We start from the raw sequence: 12,635 nt of genomic DNA, 5'->3' as shown, positions 1-12,635 counted from the left end.
TTTAGCGTAAGTAATTGTTGTTTACAGTTTTCGAATTCAAGAGCAGTTTTTGAGAGTTCGTTTCTGTAACCCTCCTAGATATTTTCTGTTGAATTCATTTAGGTACAATTCGGAATTTCATCAGTAATTTTAAAAGAATGATAAATCCGTAAATGTAGTCCATAAGTATTTATAAACAATAAATTCGTATCGGCGCCATCATTTAGTGAAGTTTTGTTGACACATTATCAGTTTACAATTCGCGAACTATCTCTGTAACCTGCTTGGATATTTTCTTTTGAATTAATAGAGTCACATCCTCGAGATTTCATCAGTAATTAAGAACGATAAATCTGTATATGTGGCAGAAGTGAAACACATTTTAAACTTCCCGTACGAGTTTAGGAAACTGTACTTAATTGACTCTCGATAAATTGGCTAGGCATACCTCGTTAATTATTTTATCATTTTGTAGCCCCAAAAGCCCGGATTATGACTCTGGAAGTACTGAACTTGTACAAGGCACCTTTCAAGGAGGAAGGTTTGAATAAAACTGCTTTTACGACCGTATATTGCACCCGGTTTACATAATTTATGTAGATAATTGCTTGAAAAAATACCTATTGTAATGTAGTTTGGGGAAGTTACTTATGCTCATAACTAACAAAGTTCTTTAAGTGTAGATAGCAATGTAATTATTGTTACACATGTGGAAGTTGAGTACCAAGGAACAGCTGATGAATGTTTGATGATTTTGGCACATCTGTGAACATGAGACATTTTGCATCACAATAAAAACTTTTCATGGAATACAAGAGTTCTTTGAGGTTAGAAAGCAAACCTGTGATATGAGTACATTGGATTAATTGGCAATTTGCATTTAACATAATTGACTGCTGCTTTATGAGAAATCCATATTTATGCAGAGATTTACTAAAACTTAGTTTGAATACTAAATTTCATGATCTTTAATATATAAACATATACATGTATGTATACCTCTTGGTAAATTTTGTATAGCATACCTTTTATTGAGCCAAAGTTTTAAGCCTCTAAAATTACTTCTTTTCTTAAAACCTTCTTATTCAAGGTTGAGAATTTCTTGGAATTTATGTGGACCTCAGGGTATTTAAATTGCCTCAAATTCAATTCCCAGAAATTCCCAAGAATTCCACCCTTCTTAAATTATAGGTAGTTAATGTGTAGCTGAGAATTCCTAGGAATTCCAAGGAATTTCTAGTCCTCACAAAACTGGAGTCTTCCTTTCCCAGAAATTCCCAGTAATTCCAAGCTTTTCAAATCAGAGCTTACTTGCAGAGTTGGGAATTTTTGAGAACTCCTAGGAATTCCTAGGAATTCCCTGAAAATTTGGAATTCAGTTCGCAAGAGTTATTTGCATAATTGGGAATTTTTGAGAATTCCTAGGAATTCAGCTCGCATTGTTTATTAATGATTCAAACATTCTTATGCTTTAAAATGTGGCAAAAAATATGATGAGCATCTACTGTTATGAAAGACTTACAATGGAAAAACCTGTTGCTGGTAGCTTAAGGCTTTAATGTTTAAATTTTCATGGGAAATGCTTTTCTTTGAAAGCAAGGATACAGAAGATTTCAAAGATGATAGAAGTTAAAGCTGTTTGCAAGCAATGAAAAGCAAATTGACAATCATACTTTAATGCTTGACATGTTTCACTCTTACATGTCAGTTGTGTGTACCTTCCATTGTAGAAGTGTCTTTAAAAATATATTTTGGTGTGGCTGTTGTTCTCTGTTGATCTTCATTGTCAAAAAAGCTACTAAAGGTACTGAACTTCAATTTTTATGTACACAAAACACCCTCCAAGGTGGAAGAGTAGAAGACCTCAGAATGAGAGTGTAGACGTGATTCTTCTCAGATGTCAGCTGGTAAAAGATAGATACCAAAATTATACTCCATAAGAAAAAGTACACTTCAAAAAAATCACACTTAACCCTTTAACTCCCATTAGTGACAAAGACAGAAATATTTCTCCTTACAATATCAAAACAATATCAACCATATAAGTGATGAGAATAAAGAAAAATATCAATTTGGGGATAATTAGTTTATCCAATACTAAATTCTCTGAACTAACATTATAAGAATTGTGTGGTTGGCAGTAAGGATAATTACAAATTTGATCTGGGAGTTAAAGGGTTAAGTGGTGGCATGATTGATATGTGATATTTAGAATGACCGAAACAGGAAAAATACATTGAGCTTTTTCCTATGAAATTAGATGTCCATAAGAAAAAGTACACATTGTCAAAAAAATCACACTGAAGTGGTGGTCTGGTTGATTTGTGATATTTAGAATAACAGAAAAAAGAAAAACGCATTGACCTTTTTCCTATTCCCCAGTAAGTTAGTTAGATTTTGGATTCTACATTCAAACTGGGTGAGATTAAATGAATTCATATCATGCTTCATTATAGTTTGTTTACATGGAAAGATGATTATTATTATAGCTTCACAGATGTTTTGGTTGCCATCCCCATAACATAGGATGTTTTAAGAACTTTTTTCCTTTCTCTTCGATACTATTTACTATTTCTGGAGCACAATTAAAAGGAAGCAGGCTATAAAAAAATAATTTTTCATTTTGGTAATTATTTGAATATATCAGTAACATTTGAAGTTTTCACGCATAACACGATGATCAAGCTGAAGATAGCCTCAAAAAGAAGTGAACTCCACTGTACCAATTAGGTGACCAATTTGGAAACTTGAGTACTAAGTAAATACACCTGAGCTTGCAATTCTGATTACTAAAATTTGTTGAGGCAATTAAAATGTCATTCCCCATGCAGGAACCTTCCATGTGACCTGAACAGTCATATGTTATGAGACAAGTTTAGAAAAATACTTTTGAGTTGGTAGAACTATTGTAAGTACAGCAGCACCTTGTAACAAAAATTAATGATCTGCTGTAGTCATGAACATTTGGGAGAACTTATGGTGGTAATTGACCCTTTTTTTGCTAGGATGCAAAGGGTCTGATGATTGCAATGTATATCTTTTAGCTTTCAAACTCTCAATTTTGAATTAATTGTAACTGTTTACGATATCTATTTCTCTGTACCTTGAACCCCTCAAACGTTGAAGGATGTGAGTCCATTACCTGACTTCCTTTGTTTGCAATTGTTTGATTATATAATATTTCTGTGTAAGTTACCTCATTGTAACATGTAATATTATTCTTTAGATTGCATTAAATACTCTTGCTCAAGCTTTCATTAATGCATGGTGTTTCTTACCAATGCTCATAACCATCTAAACATTGATATAAGGAATTGGTGACAAGATATGTGAGTTTTAAAGGGTTGGAATCTGGAAAAGCATGGATCCCCCTTTAATTAGGAATAAAATTAAGGGGGACCCTCCTATTTTGATTCATGCTTTTTCTTTAACCTGCCTCCTTCCTTGGAATGTTTAGTGAACATTACATTAATAGGCATCTACCAAATGCACAAAGCAAGAATATAAATGCCTCAGCTTAAAAGCCAAAAACTTAAAAAAAGTGAGTTGTGCACACCATATCTTACTTTTTATCCTTTGGATAGTTATTCAAATAAAATAGTCATTATTAGTCTCGTTCACTCTCACTTTCCACTGAGCTTGTGAAAAGATGATAACCTAAGTATTTCTTTAAATGAATAAAGGAAAGCCTGCCCTTTCACCACAGATAGTTCTTTGTGCATTATCAGTACAAACCTAATCTAATTTGTACATGAGGGTGATTGTTCCAGGTAGGCTAGCTTAGTTCTGAAAATTTCTACGATTTTACCTCACGAACCTACATGTAGACTGAATAAACAGAAACTTGAAAATTATTTGTTGTCTTTTTGAGGTGTGCATCAAAATTTCAAAGTAATCGCAGACTTGAACTGGGATTATGACTACTTCAAATGAATTTATTACGTGCCGTACAAGTACAGGCAGGTGTTGTAAAAAAGTTTGCTTAACTTTTTCATTAGTACACATTTCATTTTCTGAGAATCTTGTTTATTTGGCTAATGCTGAATTCTAATTTTTTAACCCTATTTTATTTTCTTGTGAATATTCTTAGATGTCCTAGTACTTTCAGTATTTCAGTTGGGTGGAGGCCTTGCTTGTGGATGATCTTGATTTTTTTGGTAGAATAGTTTGAAACTTTTGCCACGATGACAACCAAAAGTAGAGTACGTAAATGATCCCAAACGCATCAACACAATTGATACACTGAGTGTTGCCGTGGTTGCAAACAACATAGGTCACGCGGAGACTCAAATCATAGCGGGAAATTCCATGGTAATTTTAAATAGAGCAGTACCAAAACACAAATTCAACCAAATCTTTTTGAGAAAAATGAACAATAGCAACGAATTTTCGCCTCGAATATTCGCCACATAGAACGAATTTTCACTCAAAAACCTTGAGTCGCATTAAAGCCATCAAGGAATATGTCGCCGAAAGTTCGAGCCGTTCAAAACAATACATGCCTCGAAAATTCGCGGAAATGTCGTCGAGGTTTCGTTTCGGTCAAGAATTCGTCCAAAAACTAGGAATTTCTTCGAATTTCGTCGACAGGTGTTTGCATCACTTTTGCACAATACTGTATCTGTTAATATTCATGTACTTGAAATAATTACACGAAATCTTATAGATATATGGCACATTATTTTTTCCTCTGATCCTCTTAACACTTTCTTATTTGTAGGGATTGGTATTGGCTGTAAAATTAAAGTCAAATCATAGCTTTGTGCACAGCCTATGCATCAAATTTGTGTAATAAAATATTGTATCTTTAAAACTAGTTTATCAGAACAAGAATGAGTTACCAGGCACATCTATAGCTTTCACAGTCATAGTTTCCAGGTTAGAATTAAGTCACTGCCGACTAAAATCCTCAGTTCCTTTGCCCTGACAGCCCAACCTCATCAAAACATTGGCAACAGGAGCAATTAACTAATTAATGATACTGACAAGAGAGCCTATTCCCAAATACACCCTCCACAATCCTGTCAGCTCATTATGAACATGGCATTTAAAACATTGTGTATCTGCCACAACGTTTTCATTTCCCCGACTAATTATTTTGTAATGGTGTTTACAAGTTGTGGTAAATGGTTGGGTTGAAATATAATATAAAGACTTGCCAGTAGAGTCAAATGGAAACTTTTTACATATCAATAAAATTTCTTGTTGCGTCTCATGTTAACATGTTGCAACAACTCCACCTTCCAGCAAATTTAATTATTTGCAAACATGAGAAAATATCATCTAAATTTTTTTCAACCTATTTAATAAAGCTAACTTTGAAACTAAAACGGAAACTTGATTGATGTTTGGAATTGATTTCTGTGACGTTAAAAATGAAATCCAGGTATTATCTCAAGTTTTCTGAAAGACACCCATATCAAATGCAGTTACAGCAGAGGTTACCGAATTAAATTACAGAAAGAAATCTAAAAAAAGACGTCGTGTATTTCCAGCCAGAGGAAAATCATAAAATTAGAGTAGCCAAAGGCGTAAAAGTTTAAGAAAATTACAGGTTCAACCATGAGTTAAAAATTACTTTTCTTTTAATTTTCTATGCTAAACAGGGGAGGTTGAAACGTTAGGGAAAAACTGTGAGGCAAGCAGTCATACCTGGCAACTTCAAGAGAAGATATAAGAGAAGCTCATATGATTCTGGCGTATTGTTTTATTAACTCACTGTGCTCACGGGTATACACTTCAATCGTCCACTGATGTCTCAACGCAAAGTAGTTTACCGTCATTCTTTTAAACTTTGGCTCCTTTTCCCAAACCGAAATTAAAAGTCACGCTCAATAGAATACAATTTCAACCGATGCTGACATCATACACTTCATCTGAAGAGGAAAACATTCCCTATCTTCGAAAATTTTCTCTAAACATCAAGAACAACAACAAAGGTCTTGAGCTGTTTGAAGATACCGCTGACTGCATGCGTGTTGATCACTTTGCAGGTTGTGAGAACATCGTCCCCACATCGTCCCCAGGTTCCAGACCTCGGCCTTCGCCCCCACCCAGAACTGGTCTCTAACAGAGCCCCTTCAAGAAAGTCTTCTTCAGCCAATGCTGGAGAGTTTTACGTTACCTTTTATTCAGTATAATAGAGGGCTGAAAAATAGACTATCAAGAGCCCCGCTTTAAGCCTTGGCTAAATCTATACATTAGGTCCATTTGTTAATAAACATTGAAAAAAAGTTATTTGCGTGGTGCCGATGCCAGATTGTTGACATCTGTCTGGCGGACATGGTGTTGTTGACTTGTTGTTGACTGTGTTGTTGGTTTAATCAGGGGAAGTCTGCCTTTTAGCGAGCTGTATGCCAAATGCTAGATATAGTTGCTATACGCGGTTTTGGTAACAAAAAAGATTTTAAAAGAAACGTAGGAAGTTCCCATGTTTTGACGTCAATACGACAAGATAAATGTAGAGGCACAACTTGTAATTGAGCACTTACTAGAAACGCATTCTTCTCCCAAGGATGCAACCCGACCCTTAAAATCACAAAATGTTTTATACCAAGAACATAATAAGTAATCATATAAAAGTCATCTAAAGAGCTTTCATACACCACTTCACCACTTTTTGCATCATACTCTACAAAAACCATGAAAAAAAACCTGTCCAACATGATTTCATGTTTTAGTACATGTAGTACAATGCCATCACATAAACATGGCCACATTATTTACCTCAAAAGACACCTCCCTTCTATCTTCAAGATCTGCTTTATTCCCCACAAGAGCACCAAAGACAAATGGACGGTCCCATGGATAGGTCAATGGAGGGGAAAATCCAGTGAGCCTGTGAAGCAACTCCTTTGCCTCCTCAAATGAACGTCTCTGTGTTATGTCATACACAACAATAAGAGCATATTCTGGTCTATTAAAAATAGTTCGGAAGATATCTAAAATGTTCCACATTTCCATCTTGTCAAAATCCACTCTTCGTCTTGCAACATGGAAAGACTCTAAAAGGACAAATGAACATGGATTAAAACTTAGATGACTGCATGAATTTTTCAAAAATTAATTTAATTGCGTCCATGCTCATTGTTAAACGTTTTGTTACCTTTCCAAGTAGAAGAATGGTGGAAACGATAAAGATCCCGTATTCTCCTCTCGAGAGATTTGTATGTTTCAAACTGGCTTCCCATTTTTTCTAAACCGAGGCAAAAAAACAAAGAATTGATAACTTGAACACAAATCATAATGACTACTGTATTTTCGACTTATTTTTTAAGATATGATGAAGAGTGCAAAGGTCAGCAACAAAAATTACAAACTTGAGCTTAAAAAGCTTTCAACTTTTAAAAGAAGACATCAATCAACTATTGGCCTTTAATAGTTATTTTCCGTGACACAACCATGAAGGTATCTTGTAATTTCAACAATCAAAATATTACATGTACATAGGAAACAAAAACTAAAAATTTAAGTCATACTAATAAATTGACCATGATTAGATCAATCTCGTTTGCACTTACCTATAAGTATTGAGCAAACTTGCAGTTCTGGATTTTCTATACTCCTGATCTGAACTTCCATCTGTGAACATCAAGAATGATGCAAAGCCTTTCTTAATAGTGACGTTGTGCTTTGTTTAATAGAAACTTAAGGAGTACTCCTCCTCCCTGGGAAAGTTAGCATTTACTAGTTAACTAATCAAGTTGCTTAAGCAGGGTGCTTTAATTATCATAAAAAAATATGAAAACAAAAAACAATCAAAACATTTGCCATAAAATTACATTATAAAGAGTTGATCTCCACTGTATCCTATAAATACATCTTTAGTTAAACAGACTCAGGTTGATAAAATCATTACTACTAGTGGCAATTATAAAGTAAAAATAGTTTGGGTTTTTTTCCTTGAAATTTTTTTCTAACAAAAGAATTATAGAAAGTAGTCCGAACAAATGGATCTATAACAATCAATTATATGTTCCAAACCATCTTGACCTGGAATTTGAAATTTCAAACTACTAACAAAATAAATTCATTAACTAGGTTCCACAAAAAGTTACTTGTAGGAAAAGCCTCACCCATAGCCTCCTTCAAAGAAAGTTTAACTTGGTGCCTTCTTCCCCTACATTATTTTCCAGCAAGCAAATAAAGTTTTTTTCCTTCACTTGATTGAGTGCATTATTTTTCATAATACTTCTACATAGACAAGTGGTTTGAATAAAACAGTAGAAAGGGGATGTTGATTGACAGCAAGTAAAATGGTTTATTTTATATGATCTAGAGGTCACTACAGGAGGAATTAAGTTCTGTTGTCTCACCCTCCTGGGAAATCAATCCTTCCCTCTGCACCAATGAGAAAATAATTTCCACCCAAAAAGCCTTTTTATAAGAATTCTCAACATAAATTAATAGAGAAAGCAGAATTATAAGAGCCAAACTTAGCATATATATATATATGATCAACATATCAGGCACATAATGGATCAATAAAAAGAAAACCAGTTTTAATATAAATTTTTGCACAATTTAGTCTCCAGTAACATTCACAATGGCTGTGAAGATAATTCTCTGTGTTAAGCTATCATAATTTAACACGCTAGTTAAAATAAAAAACTTTGACTGATAATGGATTGTTTCCTGCAGAGGATTCAGTTTATTTAAGGTATTGCTGAGCCATGTAGTGACTAGCGGTAATGTCCAAAGTGACAATTAACCAACAGTCAGATTTATGTGGGCAGTTATGAGTAACAAAGCATGATGATCAATCAGAAGGCAGTTAGTTCAGCCAGCCAGTTTGCTCAACTGGTTGCTTTCAAGTGACTATGCTCTGTTTATTTGCAATTATTTAATCAAGGATCTTTTCATCTATTTGTTTAGTGCCATTATCTTGTATCTTTCATTTATTCATCACTTGTAAAGTCTAAAAAAGTGCTTTTGTAGCTCTGAAAAAAATTAATCGTCTATTCTCCAAAAGTTCTTTAGTAACCCTTGGTGACACCACAATGCACTACCTTTTCTGAGCCCTAATTACTTGGGGAGTGGCATGGAAAAGAATCCCTGGCTCCATGGAGCCATTCATGGAATCCAGTCAAATGTGCTGGCTCAGTTTCTAAGATATAACCTCACCATTCTCTCCTCAGCTTAAATACAATGTCAAAAGCTATTCCTGATCCATGCTACTAAGTCTAGCTGCCAACCGTGCAATCTAAAGATGAAGTTAAGGGATGTAAGTTTCTAAAAAAACTCTCGTGCTGCGTCAGTGGGAAAGTATAACAGGGTAGTTTAGTATTATCAACCGAGTTGATAACATAAATTGACCACCGTAAAGAGTTTCAAAGCTAACGTTTTGAGTTTAGCCCTTTTTCAGAATGAATTAAGGAATTGTGAGTTGTGTGTATTTGTATGCAGAAAATGGAGCCACACCATTGATGGGAGTATAGTGACATGAAATTAAGAATAAATGAGTTGAATGAAAACGCTCGTTGATATCGTGGGAGTTAAGAGTGCTGATCTGAAAGATAAACTATTTTTCTAGTTTTTTGCAGCTTTAAAGATTAAGTTGTCAGCAATACAGTATAGAGATCTGGTTGTCATTGATGGAATATAAAGATCTTGTTGCGCTGTCGTTGGTTGAAAGAGCGTGCTCTGTGAGGGTATAGAGCATAAAGTTGAGCTTAAGCTGTCACACCACCTGCCACATTGTACTATTTTCGACCCTTTCCAGAACTTCTCTCCCTGATAAGTTGAGGGGAAGACCACATCAGGCACTGCAGCCGAGGTTTATAGCGCTGTCATCTCGAGAAATCTTCATGTTCCGGTGAATTCGGCTGTCGATCATTCATAAAACACACGTCTTGAAGAGTTTTTTTCTAATTGTCATGTGAAAAAACTTGCCTGTTTTTATAGGCCACATTTTAACAGGATTTCACTGAACATTTCACTCTCAGATTCTGTATTAGAGACTAAAAACTTCAGGCAGAAGTGTTAAACTCAACCTGCCAAAGTGTCGTGTTTCTCCCTACCACACAATATAAAGATCTAGTTGTCAATAGTGCAATAATAATGCATAATGATAATGCAATCAATCCAACCGTGCATATGCACCTAACACTCTAGCAAAATTATTGGAATGAAACTCTGATTGTAGCTAAATTAACCAGTTACCAGACTCATAGGTAGAGGACCATGTGATTAAGTGACAAACGATGCCTGCTATCAAACAACAGAACAGTTAATCAACAACAGAGCAGGCCTATGATGGAGCAACATCTAATAGCCGGAATTCTAATGAGGATTGACATGCACCATTGATAGCATGTCAAAACACGCCAAAAGCAACAGACCAAGGAGCTCTAAATAGCAACACTTAAACTTTCAATTTAATTGCCTGACGAAGACTAACAGTAGAGCAGTTGAAATGTTGCGATCAATACACAATTATTAGCCTGACTCTTACATTGTGGGACAAACGATTAAATGTTCATTTATAGAATCTTAAACATAAGAGATTTTTGAGGACTGGTTAAACCATGAAAATTTTGCGTCGATTTAAGTAGGTGCCCTCCTTTTAGTGGGTCGTTAAGTATTCAGATATTCATGCTATTTGTTAGGTTCATTTGCGAATCAGTGGGGTTCTCGTCGGATTTCACTCGTAAATAAAAAACCGCTATAGAAATCGGAACGCCCTATGGTGACATGTGTGACAATTTTCTTTTGTTTATCGTCCAAAAACGAACAATAGCCCCAATTCCTAAAAGTTTTGCTTTAAATTCTTAACCACAAAGCGAGGAACGCCGAATTTTAAAGGTATTATACCATACACCGTTATAAACATAAGTTAAGTAAACTGCCTCGCGTATGCGAACGTCAAATTGCAAGAATTGAACTTTGTCGTCTGCCTTTCGGTTTTTAGAGCAGTAATGTGAAAATATCTGCCGTATTAGGAGCTGTCAGACTCGATGATATATATTTCCTTTGATCGAACTTTGGAAAATTATCGGAATGTTCGCGAATGCACGACTTGCAAACACGCTTCACACGCATCGCTTTCCAAGCTCTCTCAATAAAGCTCACAAAATGACCTTTTTTATTTTATGCAAATCAAAATTGAAAACCCTTGGCGAAAATAACTTGAATGCATAAAATGTCTGCAGTCATTCTTTGGAATTCATGCTTCACACACGCCGATAAAAGATGGCTGTGCATAAATTAAAACACCAATAACAAGAATTAAAATGCGAACTTTGGCCTACAATCATCATATATGCTCATTCAAAGTCTCTTTTCAAAGCTCTGAAAATGCTCTATTTTAACAAATACAAATCAAGCTTGAGAACCTTGAGCGAAAAACTTGAAGGCATACAATGTTTTCAATCATTCCTTGGAGTTCATTAACACGTTAAAACAAAAGGATCCACTTGTAGACGCTGCCGCTCGAGGTCGCTTAATTGTGCTGTAGTTTCAGTCCTTTGAGTCTTCCTCCAAAAGATCTCACCTCTTCCAGAACGAACGAATCCGAACTTAGTCATTATGCTTTCTGTGGTTCTACGTGGCCCCCAAAGTGAATACCCAAAGAAATAAATCGAGCTTTCTATGCACAAAATCCAGCAGTAACACCCATTTCTGAATGACACACTTACATCGACGTGAAGTTGTAACGTTATAAAATTTAAGATTTTCAGCGGAATTTTATGACGTGGTACCTTTGCCAAATGAAAATAAACCTTACGATAAAATCACAACATTCTCCTCTTAGGAGAAAAACAGAGATTTCCGTATAGCCCCGTAATATTTTAAAAAAATCCGTAGTCCCGAAGGCAAGTTTTTGTTTACGTCATTGCTTTCTTTATCCAAGAGCTGTATGCATAACGAAGTCGCCCTATGGAGTTCTATGGGAATTATCGGCTAACTGTTATGACTTGGTTCCCGTTGCCGATTGAACTACAAACCTATTAATCAAATTAGAACATTCCCTCTTGAAGAGAAAATTTCAGTCAATAGAATCCAAATTGCTGCAAGTTACCCGAGATTAAATCATCACTCGCTTTCTCACCTGATATCACAGAACATGACTAAAAATCAAGTATCTAAATACTCTGACAACTGTCAATTGTGCTTCAGTTACGATTCATTGTCGTCCTTAAAGCATATTTCAAAATAAAATCAAAATGCTTAGAAGTCGAATTCTCTCTTCACTGATATGTAAGTATGACGTTGATTGCAACTCTTCCTTACATTACGCTTACTGGACATCAAACACCTCTTACCTCAGCAGGAGAAACTACAGACTATACAGGAGCGAGAGATGTTAAAAAAATAGCCATAACCTTCGCCTAAACAGCAGATAAACACTCCAATTGAGTAAAAAATCACTTCCGCCCTTCTTCGGCCCAACATGCACTGCCCGGCAGTAAAGCGTTCACTCCTTTTATGTAAATGAACGAAACCTGATCCAGTTGAACTCATGCGTGATGTGCTTGACTTTGATTTGAGGGTGGTCACGATAAGTTAAAACAAGCGAAATTTGTATGATAATTGCACACAATCATGAATATAGATCGCAAGATTGATCACGCTATCTCAGTGCACCTCGCTCACGGTAATTAATTTTGATCCTGTATGAGTGGACCTTAATCTGAAGGATTTCTAATGTTGAATAA

At 35.3% G+C, this 12,635-nt stretch overlaps 1 protein-coding gene across 3 annotated transcripts in view; it reads right to left on the bottom strand.

Annotated features, from left to right (window-relative positions):
• The window catches only part of LOC131781894 (uncharacterized), a 71,570-nt gene extending 59,195 nt beyond the window's left edge, over positions 1 to 12,375 (bottom strand). For all 3 annotated transcript variants that reach the window (XM_066166915.1, XM_066166918.1, XM_066166916.1), the window contains exons 1-4: positions 12,243 to 12,375; positions 7,500 to 7,560; positions 7,085 to 7,174; positions 6,706 to 6,983 (exon numbers count right to left, since the gene is read on the bottom strand). In XM_066166915.1, coding sequence (XP_066023012.1) covers positions 6,706 to 6,983; positions 7,085 to 7,174; positions 7,500 to 7,560 — 429 coding nt within the window. In that variant the 5' untranslated portion in view covers positions 12,243 to 12,375. The remainder of the gene's footprint in view (positions 1 to 6,705; positions 6,984 to 7,084; positions 7,175 to 7,499; positions 7,561 to 12,242) is intronic.
• Between the last annotated feature and the right edge of the window lie 260 nt (positions 12,376 to 12,635).

The sequence above is a fragment of the Pocillopora verrucosa genome, chromosome 5 (genome assembly GCF_036669915.1).
Source record: "Pocillopora verrucosa isolate sample1 chromosome 5, ASM3666991v2, whole genome shotgun sequence".
In the NCBI taxonomy this organism is placed as follows: domain Eukaryota; kingdom Metazoa; phylum Cnidaria; class Anthozoa; order Scleractinia; family Pocilloporidae; genus Pocillopora; species Pocillopora verrucosa.
The sequence above is the reverse complement of the archived record's forward strand: the minus strand, read 5'-3'. Positions and strand labels throughout refer to the sequence as shown.